At 39.6% G+C, this 21,628-nt stretch overlaps 1 protein-coding gene across 1 annotated transcript; it reads right to left on the bottom strand.

The window, feature by feature from the left end:
* Positions 1–12,787: 12,787 nt before the first annotated feature.
* Positions 12,788–21,039, bottom strand: desi1a (desumoylating isopeptidase 1a). The gene is made up of 6 exons (XM_080044205.1): positions 20,864–21,039; positions 20,515–20,536; positions 19,982–20,051; positions 18,799–18,908; positions 17,513–17,635; positions 12,788–15,302 (listed from the first exon to the last, which is right to left on the bottom strand). Exons 1-6 carry the CDS (start codon positions 20,952–20,954, stop codon positions 15,212–15,214), a joined length of 507 nt encoding a protein of 168 aa, XP_079900331.1. The 5' UTR covers positions 20,955–21,039; the 3' UTR covers positions 12,788–15,211.
* Positions 21,040–21,628: the final 589 nt, after the last annotated feature.

Here is a 21,628-nt window from a genome sequence, read left to right as displayed (position 1 = left end):
TTGTTGCTTCGCCACTTCTTTCTGCGCACAGTTACGAGGTTTACTGTCCCATAAGTGAAGCTGCAGTGTGTGTATGTGCACGTTAAACTCTTTTGTGAAGGAGAGTTAACGGTTTAAATGTACTCTATTTGTTTCAAACAGAGGTTCTGCTGGCTTTTTTCGACCTCTGTGTTGCAGTGTATTCTGTGAACCCCTCAGACTCTGTGACCTGCTTTTGAATTAGAGCTTTATTGCCACTACAACAATCTTTACAATGCTCACATGTTGAATTTTAACTAGCCGGCCCGTTACCAAAGCGGTGCATATCAGCAACTCTGCCGCCACAATACAAAACAGACTTTATTCCGGGTAAAGGAAGGGTAGCCTATTAAAAGGTTATGTAGCCTATAGTATGCACTGCACTCAACTAACTGATGTAAGTACAGGTAGCACACTTCGCTGCTCTCTGAATTGTAGCGCATTTGTATAGAGCTAGCATTTCTATAGCTCATCGTGCAGGACCGGAGAGGAGAACGGATAGCAGCCATTGTGGTATTACTCATTCTATTTTTAAGTGACAATTTTTTGACAAATTCAGAAAGTTTTCTCCAGGGGGACATTTGTGAGAGAATTGCCTTCACGAGGACTGCCAGCTGGCTCAACCTCTCGTCTTTCTCTAAATGGCACCAGAAGCTGTCCAACCTCTCTCACTCCTGCTACTGCGTCAAGCCTCAGCTCAGGAAAAAAATAACTCTACCGATGTCACCATAATCATGTTTGAACCTTTTTTCCTTTACATTTTTTTTTAAATCACTCTGCAGCTGTCAGAGGCGGTGGCTGTGAGATAACTTTATGGTATAGTCAGGAAAAAAAGGCTTTTCTTTCTAAATCAAATCAGTTTTATTTGTAAAGCCCAATATCACAAATAGACATTTGCCTCAGTGGGCTTTGCATTTCTTTAGACATATACGTATGACAGAACATTCAGTATTCAACTTCTGTGTCCAGATATTTGTATTAATTTCTTGCTGTCACACTGTGCTCAAAACAGAGAAGAAATTAAGTCTCATAAAAAATTATAAAAAAACGCCTCCAAATATAATGCCACCCTCAATATGACCTCCAACACCAAACACATACTACCACGCATAGTATTATTATTGATATTGAATCAGACTGTACAGATGTTATTGGCAAGTATAGCAACAGCGTCATCATAATAGCTCTCTCCTCAGTCACATCTCTTTCCACTTGACTTTGGTCCAGCATCACGCAGTAGCATTCTCCGGTTTGCCTCCACTCTGAGCAAATGAAGCCTCTTCACAGCTATACAGCATAGCAGCACTCCACTGTGCACTTTATCTGGTGTGTTGAAGTGGAGGCTCCACTGTCACATCTTTTCACTTGCTCTAGGATTTGTAGTGACACCCCTAGTTACAGCTCCACATCAGTGAGCGCATGGTCCCTCAGATGAGTCAGCTTGTGCAGTATTTCCTCCTCAGATCCAAGAACAAAGGTATAAAAAATGATTTTATAAAACAGTAATAGACTGTGGATGTAAGTAACACCTACAGTATTTTCATTCATCATCAGTGTCTTCAAAATACACATAAATTCCTCTGAGGGATTTTTTTGCATTTTGTGACGCAAGGTTGTTTGTTTTGAGTGTCATAGGTAGACAGCATTTTAATAAAAAATTTAAAAATAAAAATCGTCTGTGTTGGTGGCTTTTCTATAATGTGTGAGTTTGACGGTTTACAGTGGGATTTATATTAAGAGAAAACCCCAAATATTATCAAAATAAAACCTAATTTTCCTGACAAGAGCACAGCTGCATATGACTTCTGCGGGAAGTGTTCTGAGCTGGTGCCATCAAGTGGAAAATGTGAGTAATGCAAAATGATAAAGCAGCAGCAGCAGCGGTGCTACTTAGGAATTTACGGCTTCCGGGCTTGTTCTAAATTTAGTCGGCTTCATCATAGTCTGAATCAAACAGCCTCTGCCATACCAACATGACTGCAACGGTATTGATATGACAATCTTTTTAGGGCTTTAGTTTAGAAAATATACAGATAGTGTTAGGTAAGAGGCTGGGCCCTCAATGTAGAACAATATTTAATGGAATCAATACGACAAAGGTCTTATTGTAGCAAAAGCCAATGTGTCCATTAATGAACATTCAACCCTCAGAGATCAGGTAATTGCTGTCACCCTCTCTCACCTCCTGCTCTTCTCTCCCTCTTTATTAACCTCCTTTTCTCCTAATCCACCCCTCATCACTCTCTCTCTCTCCCTCGTTTTCTGGCTCCCGTCCTCCCTCTCTGCCTTACAGGTCCGCAGGCGCCTGATAAGGTCCCTGTAGACTCATACACCACAGCTCTGTGTCTACACACTTCTCCTAATGAGGGACAAAATGGGTTTGCAGTCCTGGTTCAACTGTAACTCCAGCTGTACAGTGGATACCGACGTAGATCGATTTGGTGTGTGTGTGTGTGTGTGTGTGTGTGTGTGTGTGTGTGTGTGTGTGTGTGTGTGTGTGTGTGTGTGTGTGTGTGTGTGTGTGTGTGTGTGTGTGTGTGTGTGGATACACAGAGGCAATTTCCTGTTCAGGGACCACATGGTAACAACGCTTTCGGGTTGTTTGACCTAATAAAAGAGTGATGATTGGCTCTTGCTTTTCGGAGTCTCACTGCACTGTGTTTATGATAAAGTCTGTGAAAGTTCTGTTAAAGGTATTGTTGGACATATCGTATTTTGGGGGGGGGGGGGATATCGGCTTTCTTGCCAAGAGTTGGATAAGGAGATAAGTATTATCATTGCAAGCTAACGCCAGCAGCAGGTCAGTTTAACTCAACATAATAACATAACTCATATGTTATCTTAATTTATTATTATCGCGTACATATCTCACGTACAAATCTTGTTTATTTAATCCATACAAAATCTGAAGTTTAAGAACGACACATTGTGGTGTTAGGTTGCGTGGGTTATTTGAGAATATTTCTTTGCTGGGAGAAGTGACTTCCTCAAGTCTCTGCTCTTTGAGCCGGTTTCACAGACAAGGCTTAAGCCTAGTCCGAGGCTAAAATGCCTGTTGAGCTGGATTAAACAAAGCCAATTGCAAGACTGTCGACAAGAGCTACTCTAGGTCTAAATTTGAGTTTAAATTAATCCTCCAAGGAGGCAGGTTTAACTTCAGTTTAGTGGTGTTTGTGAGAGATCATGGACTATTTGGAATATCTAAATGAAGACCAACTCCCACTGCAGAGGCCAGCCAGAAGAGTACTTGTGGATAGGTCCAAAAAATGTATTTGATGAACTTACATTTCGAGACCGCTTTCGATATGGAAAATGCACTGAAAATAACAACTTTGCTTGAGCTTATTAGATGGATGCATTTAAATTGAAGATACTCACAATACAATGAGTGTCTAAAACAATTCGGTTTTCAAATGTGGTTGTTGGGATTTAAAATACTGACACACATGAATAACAAATTGACAAAACACTACATGAACACCTTTTATTTTCTACTTATATCTTCACTGTGAGTAATCACAATTGTCTTAGTAGTACTGTATCTTGTTTGAATCATAGCTCTCTCTTCCAACTTCATGTCATACAGTTCATGCTCTCTGGACTTTCTTTCCACCTCTGTCCCCAGAACCCGTACTGAGTTTGGGAAGAGGGCTTTCATGTACTCTGCTCCCACCGCCTGGAACACTATTAAAAAAACACTCAAATTGCAGGAACTCATCACTATGAATGATTTTAAAACTTTTCTCATTGCCTCAGAATTGGAATGTATTTGACTCTGTTTGTGCCTGTTAAAATAAAGGTTAAATAATGTCCAATTCCACCTGTAGAATTTTATTTTAATTTTCATGTCATACTTCCTTCAGATATTGCATTTTCTGTTCATGGAATTCTCGGGCTAACTTTCATGCAACGTCATCTTTTTTGTCCTTTGTTGAAAGGTTGTGGCAAGCTCTTCTTTAAGGCGAGATTCGGGTTTTTCCACAGAGTCTATCAGTGCAGATATCATTAAATATAATGTCAAAATTATAAATGAGAAAGATGTGAAATACCGATAATAATGAAAATAACCTGAAGTTGGTGTCTTAGTAACATTTTCATTAATTGAATTTGTTGCAAATTGCGGCCCAACTATTATTTGCTCAGTCCCAGCAGTATGGCCTTTAGATTCAATAACCAGATGGTTTGTTTTTCCTCACAAGCAATGGTGTTTCAGCTCCACTCCGGGTTTTTATGATCACCGTTGGAACAGCAGCATGTGCTCATGGGCAGGTGTTTACAATCAGGCTTACTTACCTTACTCCAGGACTTCATAGGTTTCATTCCGAATCGCATACTCTTTCTTTTTTCTATTCTACATACTACATCTGACGATAAAAAGAATCTAGTTAGGATGCAGTAGGCATACTATTGGGACATACTTTTCTCTCTTATTTCATCATAACATTGCGCCTTGATCTTGCCTCTTGCTTTTATATCCGTCGCATCCCCGTTTGTTTTCATATGGAGGCTTTGTCGATGTTACGTCACTTCTCGTGCGCACTGGATTGTGGGTAAGAATCGCCCAAATAGGATGCACTTTTCAACACTAACAATCTTGGCCGCATGAAGTAGGACATCCGGGTACTTCTAACCATCCTAAATCTGGCCACAAGAATCGGGATATCCTAAATCTTTTTTCTACATACTATATAGTAGAAAGTATGCGATTCGGAACGCAACCATATTCTCAGACAAACTAAGCCAAACTTAAGCCATATCCATGACAGTGACTTAAACGTCCCAGTTTAACTAGTCCACATTAAGGCCTACTCCTGGCTTAATCTAGGCCCTGTCTGTGAAACCAGCCCTTTGTCTGTTAACTACACAATGACTTCAGGAAATAGCCATGCACCCATTACATTGTTGTTTTTATGCTTTTTTGTGTACAGAGACCATGAATATTTTAATTAATGAACTATAGAAGTGCTGGTAGGCAGATTTCATTACTTTTGGACATAGCCAGGCTGACTTCTTTCAATCTTTATGCTAATCTAAGATAACTTTGTATTGACTAACACTCCGCATGAATGCAAAAGAAGCATCTAGCCCTAAATGTCCAAACTTTTCTTCAAGTGATCATACGATGATGAAAAGTCAAGTTCACTGACTCAAAATGGTTTGGGTGCACATGCGCAGATAAGTAATCATAGCACAAACAGATGCCTGCAGATAAAAACTCACCGACACACACACACACACACACACACACACACACACACACATTGTCCAGATGGGACGGCCCAAGGGTATTCCAGGAAACTGCTGCAATTGGTGACTGATGCGGCAGAAGGTCTAAAGGACAGTTCACATGACTCTCTCTCTCTCTTTATACATATTTATGCATGTATGTATGTATTTATGCAAGGTCATGGCAGTTATCCTGGCCCTGTCTTGACATGGACAAGGAACACACAGCAGCTGTTAACCTAAGCGATTCCAAAGCGGCGACCCGGCCAGCTGGTTGGCTGGCCCTGGCTGGTGGCCCGTGGACAGAGCTGACAACTTGGAAGGGGAGAATTAAAGAAAGGAGATAGTGATTGTTTAAAGGCGCAGTTGGACGAACAGTATCAGAGCGGGAACAAAGAAAAATGTCCCACCCTTGTTCTCTTGCTTTGCTCTGACAATCTTCTTTCATTTAAAGCCTCAAGAAACCTGGTCTAAAATAGTTTAAAAAATCAATATATGATTTAGTAGTATAGTAGGGTGTCACAATGAGCCTTTATACAAATCTGATGGAAAATAAATGTTCATAAATATTATTACAATTTGTTAAAAAAATGTTTTTTTTTACTAGACCATTTGACAGGACTGTGTGGGTGTGGCCGTATAAAACAGTCATTTTTTTTAAAGAATGTTTAGGCAGAAAACAGCTTTGATTGGTTCAAAATATTTATTGTGTAATACTGTAAAAACCAGAGCATAGCCCACCTCATCCAAACAGAATTTCTGTCATGTTTATCTAAATGACAATATCTTTCATTTGGATTAGTAAATATGCCTAACTTTTTTCAAATGCTTACTATCATGCAACCAACTCCCCAGATTACATAGTTAGAAGAATTTTGTGGATTTGGGTTTACAGGAGGCTTTAAGCCTCAGTCTGATGCCTGGAAGTAACCTGTTTCTGCATGATATGAAACAGTAAGCAGCATTTGACTGGAAAAACTAAACCAAACTTAAAACACTGGTTGTTTATGTTCTTTCACTTCGCAGGAGTGCATGTTCTTTAAAGTTATTTCAAATCATCTCAATGGAGTCACTTGTAATATCTGCAATGTCTAAGCCCATTAGAACTGGGAGAGGAGAATGGATGATGGAAAATGATAGAGGTCAAGGAACAAGGTCATACAGAGGCAAGGAGAGAAATGAGAGGAGGCCTGGAAAGCGGAGGAGGAGGGGGCAGCCAAGCAAAAAGCTCCCTGGATGGGTAATTAAGGGTTTGGAGAAAGAATGAGTCAGGGAATGAGGGATGAAAGGGAGGGAAAGAGGGGTGGGAACGTGCGATGGATAGAAGTGGATATAAAAAAGAGAAGGGAAGCATGTGTTTTGGTGATAAACTTGTGGTGCAAAAGGTAGAACGAGGACACAGGGAGAAAGACGAGGAGGATAGAGAGATGCATAATAAGAGAGAAGGGAGGGAGTGCAAAGGATAAAAAGGAGTGAGAGAAGTTTAAGGCTGCGAAGGAAGATACCCTCATTTCGTCCATCCCACAAGAAGCAGCCCAACCAATTGACAGTCATTCAAAGTGACACCTTTAGCAGAGATGAGAACATGTCTGCATGAGCAAGCGTGACTGGACCAGAATAATCATTACACTTCAGCCAGGTCTGAATTAAAGGAATGGTGGGACAACGGTCGTGGCAGCACTAGCAAGTAGCAAGCAATACGATATTTGAACAGAATATTGTTATAACATCTGCAACATTTGTTCTCCTGCATCGGCTATATATTGGATATTTTATTCTTGCTTAGCTGCATGGGTCAGCCTTACCAGTGGTGTGTTGCTTATATTTGGAGATTCGAGAATTAAATCAAGGCCGGGTCAGCTAGTGTTTTGCACACATGCAGATTCGTAAATGAGATTATGGGGAAGTACTCTTCCTGCAAAAAAAAAAAACACCAAATGCAGGAATCCACACATCTAAGGATTGGGACATTGCCGTGCAGCGCAATCATTAATTATTCCTACCTTAAAGTGCTAGGGTGACCTTCGAAAAATGGTACATGAATCCCTTAATTATGCATATCAAGTGCTAAATGAATCATTAAGCTGCGGGGACGCAGGTTCTTCCGGCAAAACTTCCAGGAGAACTCACAAAATGCAGCCTTTTATAACTGGCCCTGTTGAAACACACAAATGCACACACACACAAATGCGCGCGCGCACACATACGCACACAGTTATGTAAGTTATGACACGAAAATCAGGACCTCTTTATGGAACTGGAGCTGTTAAATTAACTTCTCTAGTCATTAAAGTTTACACTTTATTTTTTCTGTTTAACTTTTCTCATACACATTATAAAACAACTTAAAGTTTCTTTTACTGATATTTTTAAGCCATTCTGTAAGTTTGGCTCTATTGATGGCAGTTTAAGTCGATTTAAGAGTAGGCCTATCACTGCCAAAAAAAAGCGCCTGTATTTGCTGTGTGTATGATGAATAAAGAAAACTTGAAATGTGAAAATTGAAACTGAAAGGTCAGAATTTAAAGATGTCCGTTACTTTAGTTCATGACAGAGTAAATGCAAAACATTTGGTATTCTTCTACTGTCCCTTGCATGTACTGTCCCTTGCATAGCTATTGTTAGCATGCTAACACCTCAAACTAAAATGCTGACCATGGCCAACATCACAGTTCTGCTAAATATAAACATGTTACGGAGTCATTGTTAGTACCCAGGGGGCAAAGTGATTTTATGGACATGGAGCGTTGTAAAAGGTTGTTCACCAAAAATGACATCTAGGACCTTCCACGATCACAACCTGGGTGGACAACCTTGTCAACAAGCTGCTGGAAAGCTACAGCGGACCGACATAGCAAATCAGAACCACTGTTTAAGTGAATGGGGGTGAATGGGGATGGGCTAATGGGGAATTTTTTGAACTTATAGATATCATTATGAAACTTTGCCAGTTGATTACTGACATTAAAACAAAAACTTTTTGTATTACAGTATTTTCCAAAATGTTTAAATAAATATGAAAAATCATCAATATCTTACTAATGATGCGTACATTTGCATATCTGCAAAGCCCCAAAATCTAGATGTTGGAAGAAAACAAAGTCAATTTGTTTTTAAATTTTGAAAACAAAACAAGTGTCCAACTGCCTGAAGCCTTTCCTAATCACAGTTCAAATTTGATCAATAACCCATAGAAAATACATTTTTTACACAGTTACATTTCATGTGCCATGGACCAAAAGTGTCCTTTTGGAGTCTCCAGCTGCTATTTTAGGAAACGGCTAGACATTCCCTTGGAAAAAACTGTGTAAAAAATTCATTTTCTATGGGTTATTGATCAAATTTGAACTGTGATTAGGAAAGGCTTCAGGCAGTGGGACACTTGTTTTGTTTTCAAAATGTTAAAACAAATTGACTCTGCTTTTGTCCAACATCTAGATGTTGGGGCTTTGCAGATATGCAAATGTACGCATCATTAGTAAGATATTGATGATCTTTCATATTTATTCAAACTTTTTGGAAAATACTGTAATACAAAAAGTTGTTGTTTTAATGTCAGTAATCAACTTGCAAAGTTTCATAATGATATCTATAAGTTTAAAAAAAAATCCTATTAGCCCACCCCCATTCACTTAAACAGTGGTTATGATTTGCTCTATGTCGGCCCCCTGTAGCTTTCCAGCAGCTAGTTGACCAGGTTGTCCACCCAGGTTGGGATCCTGGAAGGTCCTAGATATCATTGCTGGTGAACAACCTTTTACAACGCTCCATGTCTGTTTTTTAAAAAAAAGGGGGTTTTGCCCCCTAGGTATAGCATCTTAGTATGTAAATTAGGATTATCTGCAAGCATTCTGAAAAAATAGGCTACCTGCCCGGCACCAAGCAATCAGCCAACCAAGTTAATGACTTGTATGTGAGTGGAAATGCTCAACTTTAACAGACATGACCAATCAATATTACATTGTAGCCTACTCATAATTTGTCTCACTTTTATTTATTTTTATATATATATTTTTTTACAGACAGATTCACCGTTTTGAGAGTTAGCTGAACTTTATAGTATAGATTCTAGAATATTCTATCTTCTTAACATTGGCACAGTAATAGTAAGATGAACTTTGTGTCACAGCTAGATGCCGATAGGAAGATAAGCCAAGTCACCCCTGCATGTCACGTAAGGAGATGTCACCACAGCAGGAGCGTTGCTGTGACTCACCGGGTTTTGTCACAGGGCTACTGCCGTGCTAACAACTTTGGCCGGCTTGACAGTCCCCTTGTAGTTTTTGGAGAAAGGTTAACGTTTGTCAAACGTCACATGGACACTCATAATTGTGCTTCTAACCGAGCCGACTCAGCTTCTTAGCCGCAGGGGGTTGAGGACAGGCGCGGTCTGTCTGCATTTATTTTCTGCTCACCCTTATGAGGGGTGCTGATCTAAAGGCCATGGACCCAGTCTGCTCCACATCTGCATGCACGACAGTTTTGCAATGAGATATCCGCCATCTGGAAAAGTGATGCCCTCTCTGACACCACAGTTTAGCTGACAAGATGACAGCATATAAGCCTACGTAGAGGAGAAAACTGATAGGCCTATATGTCTGCCATGACTGTTAAAATACAGAATAATGATTAACTTTTTAATCATTGCTGTGCACTCATTCCTCTTTGTAAAATGTTCTGTGCTGCTTTCTTTTTTTGTCCATTTTAGAAACAGTTGGTTTTAAAGGGAAAGTAAAAGGAAATGATTAGAGAGTTAGGGCCCACCAAAGGTTAGGGTTCACCACCAAAATATGTTTTCCCATTATGTTGGCACATTCCGCCTGATAACTGTGTCATTATCAAAACTAGTTTAAGTATGTCTTTCCATTTTTATCTTCAATTTCCTTTTCTAATGAACGATTTGAGTTCCCTAAACAATACCCTGTTTTGCTGAGCATTGACTTCCTTCATACGCTCACAATTTGGGGATTCTCAGCACAACATTAGTAAATTATTGCTAGTCATATGAAGCAATTAGCAAGTTGCTCACTGGGGGTTTTCCTAGCAATTTATGAATATAGGTGTACAGGAAGGAATATAGCCTAGATTAAAAATGTAGGCAACCTTTTGATAATAAGTCCAAATAGTGCATCTCAACTCTCAAACTGAAGACAGAGCAACACCGTCTCTTTGTGGAAGCTTAAGGAACTGCAGTAAGGCTATTAGTCGGTTACACGATGAGTGCTTTGGGAAGACACACCTGGGCAGGAGACAATTTCAATCTACTCTTCGTCCCCTGATTCAAAGAGGACTTTGGTATTAAAGGTGCTGTAAGAGGAATGGTTCTTTTAGCTAACTTCCTGTCAGTTACTGCAGTTAGCAGTCCTCTCGCTTGTCCCTACGTCACCACATTAAAGGAATACTTCACCCATACGGAACCAGCATTCTATCATTATAAAATAACTATTATAATATAATGAATGAGGTTTTTCTTCCCTCAGTCTTCCCTTAGTCTTCCCATGGCCCAGCTGTCCTGTTAATCCTAACCCTTACTGTGATGTCACAAGAAGGAAACTGTAGGGTTAGACAGTGAGACCATAAAACACTCCTTCTGCCTTTTCTCAGGCTAAGATGATCCGATTTATTTATTTTTTGCACATTTATACTAAATAGGATCTCCGAGTTCAATACACCTTCATATTCCAACCGGTGAAGTAGGCCTTTAATGCACTGCGGTCTTCAAGCAGCGAGTTATCTAGCATCATCTCAGATCCATAAGTGTGATAAAACATGATAAAAACCATCAAAACAGACACTGGGAAGGATTTTTACCTGCTCCGCCATTGTAGGCGAATAAACATTCACCCATCTGTTGCTCTGCGGGTGCACCGGCAGTGAGACGGGTGCCAGTTTGTGGCGTTCTTTCTTCTGATTGGATACTACTTTCGGGATCCCCGAACAATTTAATTTGCCGATTACATGCAGAGCGGGTGACGGAGAGATCGGAGGTATGAAACGTGCACACTATATAAGTGATCACTGTATGAATATAGAGCAAATTAATACGTATATTAACCTAAATATATCGCTCACTTCACCTTTAAGACCTTGTTGCAGACATAAGATAATTGTATCTTGACCTATTGAATAGAAGTTTGGGCAAGACTACGGACATGAATTATTTACAAGGTAATTTTTACCCAAATTAATGCAATTACATATTTATAATATATCATAGGTAATTTTGCTATATAGTACATTCCTCATTTCTAAGGAAAAATTTGACTTGCTAATTAATTAAAAGTTGACTGTGACTCCAGTGTTCAGATACTCCATATATCGCATTTATTTATTTTTTAACTCCAGTACCTATCAAACTGAGATTTGGACGTGCACATTAATATTTAAACTTAAATTCCATTGAACCCCTTTTTCTGCGTCAATCGTTCTTGTTTTACAGTAAATCCAAGTCTTCACAGAGACTTCAACATCTCACACGCATATTTAAATCCTTAAAGGCCTACTTCACCGGTTTGAATATGAAGGTGTATTGCATTCTGAGATCCTATGTAGTATAAATGTGCGAATTTTTTTTAAATCGGTTCATCCTAGCCTGAGAAAAGGCAGAAAGAGTGTTTTTTTTAACCCTATATTTCTCTTTCTCGTGACATCACAGAAAGAGAAATATAGGGTTAAAAGAAAACTTACTTTGTAAATATTACTGTGATGTCTTTTACTGTGACATCACAGTAATATTTACAAAGTACGTTTTTTTACGAAGTAGGCCTTTAAACTTTTCGATCCACGTCACTTTAGGGCAGTGCTTCTCAAATGGTGGGGCGAGGCCCCCTGGGGGGGCGCCGTGAGTTGTCGGGGGGGGGCGGGCTGCCTTGATTTCCAACTGACCAAAAAAAAATTGACGACGAGTTGCGTCGGAGGCTTGGCCCCCGGTCAAAACTGCTTGCAGTTCTAGTTTTTTTTAAATTTCTAGCAAGCTGATGTGTGCTTCTGTATGGTCATATCCGCGCGAAAGGCCGCGGTTTGCAGTAAGTAAATGTCCACATGTGTCTCCAAGTGTCTCTTTAGGCTATTTAAAAAGAAATCAAGCAAGTAGACTAAAAATAACATTAATGAATTATTGGTTAACGCATCACAGAAGGCCTATTGGCATATAATAATAAAAAAACACCACCTTAACTATGTTTACAGTTTAAAAATGTTTTGAATTAAATGCAAACCTCAGTGAATCATTTGCTCTTGTTTCTCTGTCCTGAGATTCACACAGACTGAGCAGTTTAAATAAATAAATATTAGCAGGTTCTCAATAGTATTTCAATTTAGGGGGGGGGGCGCAAATCAATTTCTGTCCCCTAGGGGGGGCATGACAGAAAATAATTGAGAACCACTGCTTTAGGGGCTCCGTATATGTGTGCCCATGACACTGTATTTTCTATTATGTGTTCAATCTATGCAAAAAGACACACTTCACATTGTGAAAAGCCAGACACTATTTTATAAGATTTAAAAGCGAAAAAAAATAAAAAGAAATAGAGATAGTCAAATGAGCAGTCAATGGCTTTATATGTAGGTAGGATTACAAAAGAGAAAACAATCCCACAAACAATACAAACAATACGCATAAAGATATCTACCAGCTTAGATCACTTAAATAGGGGAATAATATCCAGAACTATCTGTTGCAATTTCACATTCCAGGTAGCAGCCAGCAACAACATGTCAAAAGCAACAGAGGGTGAATTTGTGCGGTAATACATTTCAGTGGTCTGGTTAGCGTGTGAGATTAACAGAACCCATATTCACCTGAGCATTCTATAGCCTTTCAAAGGAGAAATAAACTGAAAGAATGAGCCAAATACTTGTCATACAAATGTCAGACGAGACGCTTTGAAAAAAATATATAAAATCAATGGCGACTGCTTGGAAGGTAAACTGTTTGTGTGAGTTTGTTTTTTTTTATTGCAGGAGGACGCGATGAAAGTTGACGCTGGTTTAATCACTCTTTTTTGATGCTTCCTTCATCAGTCGCTCTGTTCAGGCGTGTGAGGTTCTATGTAGTTCGCGCATGTGTGTGTGTGTGTGTGTTTGTGTGTGTAACACCGTCTAAAATGTATGATCAGCGTTTAATCTTAAGAGAAGAAAGAAGAAGAAAAAAGAGAAAGCTGCGTGTTCTTCCTGATGGCAGAGTGCTGTGTATAACACAGGAGGCTCAAGTGTTACTGGATACAGATATACAGATGTTATTGAATCTGGTATACTATCAAGAATTTCAGAAATCAGTTTTTTAAGATCAAGATTTTTTTTTTTAACTCAATGGTAGATTTTGAATGCAGATCCCATAGGACGTTACTATCTGTGCTATATACGCTTACTCCTGCCAACTACCGACACTGTGGCTATTGCCAAGTTAATGAAGGCACAGAGGTGTGTTGTGTATATCAAACACACTCCAGTGGCTGTTAAAGGACTCAAGCAGGTTGATAATATAGTAAAATTGACAGTGTAGGACTTTGCCCTGTAAATGGTCACCTCTACGTTAAAGAAATAAGTGGGTGTGCTGTTGTTTAGATTTCCCCACATGGCAACTAAAATGCATGTATTTATAAAAAACATTGTATAACAAAGTTTATCTATAAACTGCATCTCCCTGTAGAGCTTGTTATACAGGCCAAAAGACACAACATGTCTCTTTAACAGGGCTGTGGGGCAGTTCATTTTCAGATGTTATCGGAGTAGATTTGAGACCCACAACTCTGCAATTCTTGGTTATTTCTGACCAGGGAGAAGCAGTATTGACTGGGACTGTGGAACTGTTTTTTTTGTGTGTTTTCTTCTTGCCCTCAAGTGTCAAACACTTTTGCAATCAACTCTGCTATTAAAACATGTCAATGTACAAAGGAATAGTTGAATGAACTGATCCCCAGTCCTGCTATAGAGACACACACTCAACAAGTCTGTGCTGAATGGAATGATGATGTAAGGTACGGTAAGTAGGCGGAAACAAAGAAATCAGAAATAGTCAAGACAATGCAGGCATTAAAGGATTACCGAGAGGAAATCAAAGACAGGCTAACAAATGACTAAATAAAATCATAAAAGTGCAAAATTAAAATATGATTGACATAAAAAAAGGACTCTCCAAGGGTATTCTTTTCCAACAACTTTGTTCCATTGAATTGAATATATTAAACATATCTATGCAAAAAAACAAAAGAAAGTGTGCACTCAGATTAAATTCATTGTAGTCAGCAGCAGACGATTCTCAGCGCAGGAGCCGTGTGTGAAACCTGATATGTCCATAACAAATGTCAGTTGTGAAAAGAAAAATTCTCATAAAATAACTACATTGAAGAACAAATATCCCCATTAAATAAATACTGGACGGTTAACTACAAGATCCAGCTCGAACAAGGGTCAGAGAGCATTTTGTATAGGAGTAAAAAAGTTAAAGTACTAGATTTGTTGAGGTATTTTAATTTTGTAGGTGCCTTACCAAACAGCTGTCGGATAAATGTTGTGGAGTAAAAGTAGAAATTCTTGCCAAATGGAAAAGGCTCCGCTGAATCCAAACGCACGTTTTTTTTTTGGATTTTACTTCTGGGAAAGTTTGACTGGATATCTGACTTTTCCATAGGTTTATTTCTAAGAAGGCAACATTTATCAAAGTCAGCTTTGAGTGTTGGAAAGCAACTTTGGATATCTGGCTATGCTGGTAAACCCCAAAATCTCATCTGTTCTTTCTGAATACTCATCCTTTATGTTTTAAGGAGTAATATATAATGGAAAATATGTATTTGAAGGATTTACTCGACAGAAACCAGTTATAACTTTAAAAAAAAAAACAGCTTCAGTGCGAGTGTGTAGTGTATTTACAGAAAGAAAGAAAGCCAGTAGGTCTGAGTCTTCTCACCGACTGACTACAATGGAAGTGACCTTGTGAACACTGTGTGACTCTGCTGCTCTCTCAGCTTTACATGCTTCTTCCCCCGTTGATCACGTTTCCTCCCGGAGGGGCGATGTGGATGGAGTCCAGAATGGGCCGCAGGATCTGGCCGAACGGTCTGCATATGGAAGGAGGGGATTTTGATTGGATACTTTAAAGGTCAGCTATTATGCACTTTTTCCATCTTTCTGAAAACCTTTGTTCAAAAACCCCAGTCAGATGTATCTCCCCTTATGACACCATGAGGTGATAAGCCACGCCCCCTCATTACCAACCTAATTTAGCACTACCTCCACCTGTGATAAGGCACACCCCCAGATACTCCTAACTGGCAGTTGGATTAAAACTGACTAGATAGATTCAGGGCCAATCAGAGCAGACCGGGCTTTTTGGAAGGCGTTGCTTAAAGAGACAGGCTCTAAAACTGAGCGTTTCAGACAGAGACTGTAAAGAGGAGAATCAGCAATGGCACTGTGAGAATTGTAAAGGGATTTTTGGACTCACACCATAAAAACTGTTTCTAGTATAAACCAAAATTACAATTTTGAACCTGAAAATTAGCTAAATAAGTGACCTTTAATAATAATAATAATGGATTGGATTTATATAGCGCTTTTCAAGGTACCCAAAGCGCTTTACATGGTTCCAGTTTCCACTCGTTCACACGCAGTCATACCGGTGGTGGTAAACTACGATAGTAGCCACAGTTGCCCTGGGGCAGACTGACAGAAGCGAGGCTGCCATTCCGCGCCATCGGCCCCTCCGACCACCCCCTCAAACATACAGCAATCATACACATTCACACAAGGCGAGGTGGGTGAAGTGTCTTGCCCAGGGACGCAACAACCATGACACAGGTGGCCGGGCGGGGATCGAACCGCCAACCCTAGGATCGTTGGCCAACCCGCTTAACCACCTGAGCCACAGTCGCCCCAAAAACTGAATCTAGAGGCAATGAATCTCCCTTTTCTTTTTTTCTTTTATGCATAAGTCAGTCATTTACCAGCCGCGTGTATTACCTGTTTTCTCTAAAACACAGCAAAGTTACAGTGAATTTGCGGTAGAACTTAAAGCGGCTACGAGTAACATTTAAATATCTTTTAAACAGCCTCATGTTTCCTCTCATAATCATAAATTACCTTTAACAGCAAACGAGACCATCAGTGCAAAGAAAGACGTTTTTATGTAGTTTTTATTGCTGCATTTGATCTGGTCGTACACCCAGTCCGATTTTCGGTTCACGCGTGCATGCTCTATGGTCACATATCCGTATTGGTCACAGATTTCAGTGTGGCGCAGGAACGTGAATTGAGAAGCCTATCCCTCCTTGTGAGGGAAGGGGAGCGGGAGCCTTGTTTGAGACAGTTGTTTGTCGTCATAATGACTGATAACGGGGCTGAACCATAAAAGAAAAAAAAGAAAATGCAATGAAGAAAAGCTAAAAGGGAGAGTGATAGTCGGGCGGGAGGGCGTTGCCAAGCAACGTATACACAATTTCACGCAGCGAAACTAGACTGCAGTGTTTACTCCTAAATGAATGAGCGGTAGCCTACTAAAACAAAGTTTACTTTGCCTCACCAGCATCATCAAATGACCATTATTCATCGGAAATAGTCATTATTTACAACATAAACACATTACCTCATCGTGATCCATACTAACTGCCATCTCTCGTTCATTCGCTTTGTGTGAGGACACGGGGACTCGTTCAGCTCCGTGAGAGGTGACAATGCATCAACTCATTGCAATCAGGTGTGTTTAGCACTTACTGGCATTAGTTGATGCTGTGTCACCCATAGACTCACGGAGCCGAAAAGAGTCCGGTGCCCTCACACTTTCAACACACGGACACGCACCATATTGCTTCCTGATTATTTGAATCTTGCACTCCCTGCACGAGGGAAAAACAGCTTCACGACAGCTGGCGTCGTAATAATACTACCGCTTTTGTTCAAAGGTGTCGCCAACGTGCCGACTTACTCGTAGTAGCTTTAAGTCTGTCATATGACAGATTTCATGCTACAGAGAGCTTTCAAAACAGCTGAGCATTACGGAACAAGTCCAGCTGATATACAGTTGAATCTCCTTCAACTGGGGTCATTGCATAACATCATGTCCAAACACTCACCTCAACTGTAATTGCCCATACTTTTCATGATTTACTTCTATGCATTTATGAATGTCAGTGGATAATTAACATTGGAGCTGTTTTAGCTTTTACATTTGAAGCCGGCATTGTAGCTCAGAGACCTCAATTGATTGTGTAGGGACATGGATGTGGCCACATGGCTTTTGGTTGTTCACTGATTGACCAAGTTGTACACTCACGTGGAGAGAATTTCAGATGGAAGGTCAGTGATGTAGGAGGGGATGGATGAGCCCGTCAGGAACTGAGCCACCTCGTTGGTGAAGGTGTTGCAGTTGTGCTCAAACAGACGATACCGGTCACCTCTAAGACAGAGAAATAATGGAAACCAGCTCATCAGATAACAGCTTTCATACACTGGTCACAAGTAGGGCTGTAACGATACAAAAACTCACGATTCGATTCGTATCACGATTTTTGACCCACAATTCGATACATACAACGATTTTTGACATTTGAAAAACATTTTATTTAAATAATACTTATAATAACATTTACTTAATGTAAAATGTAATAACAAATAACCTGAAAAGATTTGAACACAAAGAACAATATAAGCAACATGAATAAATAAATAACCAAAGATATAACATTTCTCTCTTCTCTGTAACAAAATAATACTGTTGAAAAATATTGAATTGTGCTGTAAACCAAAACTCAAGTTAGAAGCACTGAACAGCTACAGCATTCTTCACCAAACCTTTTATCCAAAACTTAAGCCTAAATAAATAAAAAAAACACTGCGATGCGGGATCGTGGCTCTGTGTATCGCCATTCTCGGTTCGATACACATATCATTACAGCCCTAGTCACAAGTGTAGTATCCTCAGTGTTGGGGAGTAGTGAACTACATGTAATTAAACTACAGTAGTAGTTTAACTATATTTTGCAGTAGCAGTAGCTTGCTGGCAGTCAAATTTTAGTTAAATTTTTCAGCCGTAAAAGGAAAGGAATTCATTATTATCACTATTTTACCATTGCTTATCTAATTGGACCCCCATTGACGAGCCCCGTCCCGTATTTCTTTCATCATAACTCATGTGATTTTTTAATTTTTCAGTCAGCGTGCTGTAATTTGTTATATATTAACACATGATATTTCAATTGTATTTTGGGGGTTAATGTATGACCTGAAGAACACAATGGCACTTTTCAGTTTCTGCAGTAAACTCAGTGGAATTTTATGGCTGCCATGTCCCTTTCATTGTATTACATTTTGTTTTTATTTCATATGTTTGTTATTATTTCATACTTTCATTATCAATTTGACAATTTTTACAAAGTAGTTTGAACTACTTTTTCTAAGTAACCAAACTAGATTTCTCTCTAGGGTAGCTAGCTTTGCTGTAGTTCAACTTCTTACAGTGTGGAGTCATTGTTTGCAAAGCAATGCTTTCAAAGTAGCTTTCCAGACACTGAAAAAACTCATGATAAGACAGATAACTACTGTGTAGAAAGTTGCCCAGACCTGTACGAGCTTTCTCCCAGGGAGGAGAGGTACTCCATGAAGATCTCATCAGACACTTCAGTCTCGCCCAGCTCCACCACCGTGTCTGGAGGACCCAGCATCGTCCCACCCTGACAAACACACAGCAGAACAGACCTGATAAGACTCACTGAGGTTGTACATGAGTTCCAATAGCTACTGTCTCTGGCGGGGAGGAGAAGGAAGGGGGAACTTAAATTGATCCTGGAAGGAGGATTTGTTTCATTTCTGTAAGGGGTGAAATAAATCACCAAAATCAAAGGTCAATCATTTCAAAGAACCAGAGAAATCTAGGCCCATTTTAGGATTTGCGTTTATGTAGATTGAATCAAAGATAGGTGCTTGCGGTGCAGATGGAAGGAAAGCAGAAAAAATCTTAGAAATCTTAAACATATGGTTTAAAAAGTCCCTCTGAATTACAGAGTGAATAATTGTCTTCAATCAGCCAGAAATAAATTAATGTCTGAATAGCTTATTTACCCGTTTCAGACTTCTTCTTTTTTCTGCCTGTTCTAATTGCATTGCCATTCACAGTTAAAGGAATATGGCTGGCAATATACTAATGTTTTTAGGTGTTACCCATTTCCATTTTTCTATTCTTTCATATGCTATTACATTTGAATACATTTACCATGCAATTATCCTACCAACAAGTGTTTGTTGTGTATCCAAAGCCTTACATAAACCTCTTCCTCTGAGCCACAGAGCTCCATTGTTGTCCAAAATCTATTTTAAAACCCCCACAATGAGCTTCACTGTTGCACTGCGTGACACGTTCTTTCATCATGAAGAATATAGGGGCTGCAGTTTATTTTGAGTCGACTCACCGACACACCAAATTTGAATTAATCTGTGGCAGAAAATGACACTGCCCGCCCCCTTCCGAAAATGACCGTTCATTTATTTACTCTTGTATAATTGACATTTGCAACATTTTAAAGCTATTTTTAATCTATTCCAAAAAAAAAACACATGGTTGGTTTTGGTATTTTGGGGGGTTGGGGACAGTGGACAACAAGAACATTGGCCTTTAAAAAACTACTCAACTACTAAAAAGATGAAAGTCATAACGTGAGGTAGAAGAATCACAGGCATTTCCTCCACAAGCTTGTTTGATGAGGCTGGTGAAACAGCATGGAAGTCAGTCGCCTTGTTACAGACTCACCGGTGGACAGCTGGAGATCCCCTCCCCTCCGTAGAAGAACTCATCGCCGTATGCCACTATAGCTGTGTGCCTGCAAGAAAGGCACACAACACATTTTATCACTGGGACCAATTCAGGTTAAATTAAGGCATCATCAGTTGAATAAATGCTAGACTCTGAATTGGTTGATGCTTGATTAACGTGTGATGTGCTACTTAGTGTTGAAATGTACATTGTTGGTGTTATGTATCCACTATCCTTTAACTCCCCATGTCTAATTAATCTTCACTCTCTGATTTTCATGACATATCTTTAGGCAAATTTCAAAAGAAAACAAAACCATACCTGAACAACTAAATGAGGTCAGTTAAGTTTTGTATAGGCTATGGTTGTGTTTTTAGCTGCTCTGACAAGGACCTTTAATGGGTCACCACTGACCTACAAATGATCCACAAATTAACATGAGAAGCAGTGACTCGGGACCTCTGACTGGTAGGTTCAAAGGCATGACAGCTGTCAAAAGTAGTAAAAAAAAAAAGGAGGGAAATTCTTACCAGATACCATCCAGCTGCTTTCCTGTAACAGAACAAAAATGGAGTGGAGCTGTCATTAAAACGTTGAGCAGTTTGATGTCAATCCACATATGACCTGCTTTTGACCACCCACTCCTTCGAATGTATACCGGTAAACTACATCATAACATAAACCTGTCACGCTTTCATTTGAAAATTGAATCTTTTAGCCCAGAAGTCTAGATTTTTGTAATTTAATCAAATATCATTACAGAGTCACAACGACTTTACAAGGCAAGCCGCATAAAGGCATCTCAATCCGGTGTTATAACCACTTATTTTTCCAAAAGGCCATGGCAGGCTGCCTATGGGATTTCCCATCTGTGCTTACCTAACATGATGGGGCTGAGGTTGCGGGCCATTCCTCTCGATAAATCATAAATATACAGCTGCACATTGTATCGCGTGTGATTCTTATCCATAGCGTACAATAATATTTGATATAATGATTATTTCCCCGTTGTTGTGGCTAAGCTAGGCACTTTGTAATGGCACAGCTGACCGGGAGGTCCTCTACGAATGATGTCATCACGTCTACAATACGTAGATATTTCCGGTGTGACTGCTTTCAAAATAAAAACTTTACCACAATGCGTCTGCGCGACAGCCATAGATTGCAGGCTAGAGAATACAATAGTATCGAGAAATAGCTTTATTTTGAAGGAAATTTGTATATTTTCCGGGTTTGCCTTCCCTATCTCGAATGACTTGACACAATTTTATCTTTTATCTGGTAAAAAGCTGTCAGCAGTTTTGTGTGTGCCACGATTAAATGACTTTCCACGAAGAAAAATCATATCTCTTTTCTTAATTTACTCACACGCAAATGCCTTAGACTCTGTTTTTATTAATTCAGTGCCACACATTTTAGTCTTATTAAACTATACGTTCTTGTCTCATACTGAATAAATAAATCATATTGGAGTAGAAAGCTTTTATATAGTATACAACATGTTTTAAAAAGTGGGACTCTCACACATGTGTGTAGTGTGTGTGTCCACTGGTGGTCGCTGCAACAATAAACAGATCACATTACGTGTCTAAGCCGAGGGGGGCGCTGTTGCAAGAGTTCTCAGTACCATGAGTCTACCAGGCT

The sequence above is a fragment of the Ammodytes marinus genome (assembly GCF_949987685.1).
Source record: "Ammodytes marinus genome assembly, chromosome: 16".
NCBI classification, from domain to species: Eukaryota; Metazoa; Chordata; class Actinopteri; order Uranoscopiformes; family Ammodytidae; genus Ammodytes; species Ammodytes marinus.
Note: the sequence above shows the minus strand (reverse complement) of the source record. Positions and strands in the feature narration are given on the sequence as shown.

What these genes read in the sequence shown, in the direction of transcription:
- desi1a (XM_080044205.1), bottom strand. Translation starts at nt 20,954, where the DNA reads ATGGATAAGAATCACACGCGATACAATGTGCAGCTGTATATTTATGAT. An exon ending in CCTCAGCCCCATCATGTTAG is followed by an intron (nt 20,537 to 20,863) that starts GTAAGCACAGAT and finishes GTTCTGTTACAG; the next exon opens with GAAAGCAGCTGGATGGTATC. An exon ending in CCATCTGAAATTCTCTCCAC is followed by an intron (nt 15,303 to 17,512) that starts GTGAGTGTACAA and finishes TTCCATATGCAG; the next exon opens with ACCGTTCGGCCAGATCCTGC.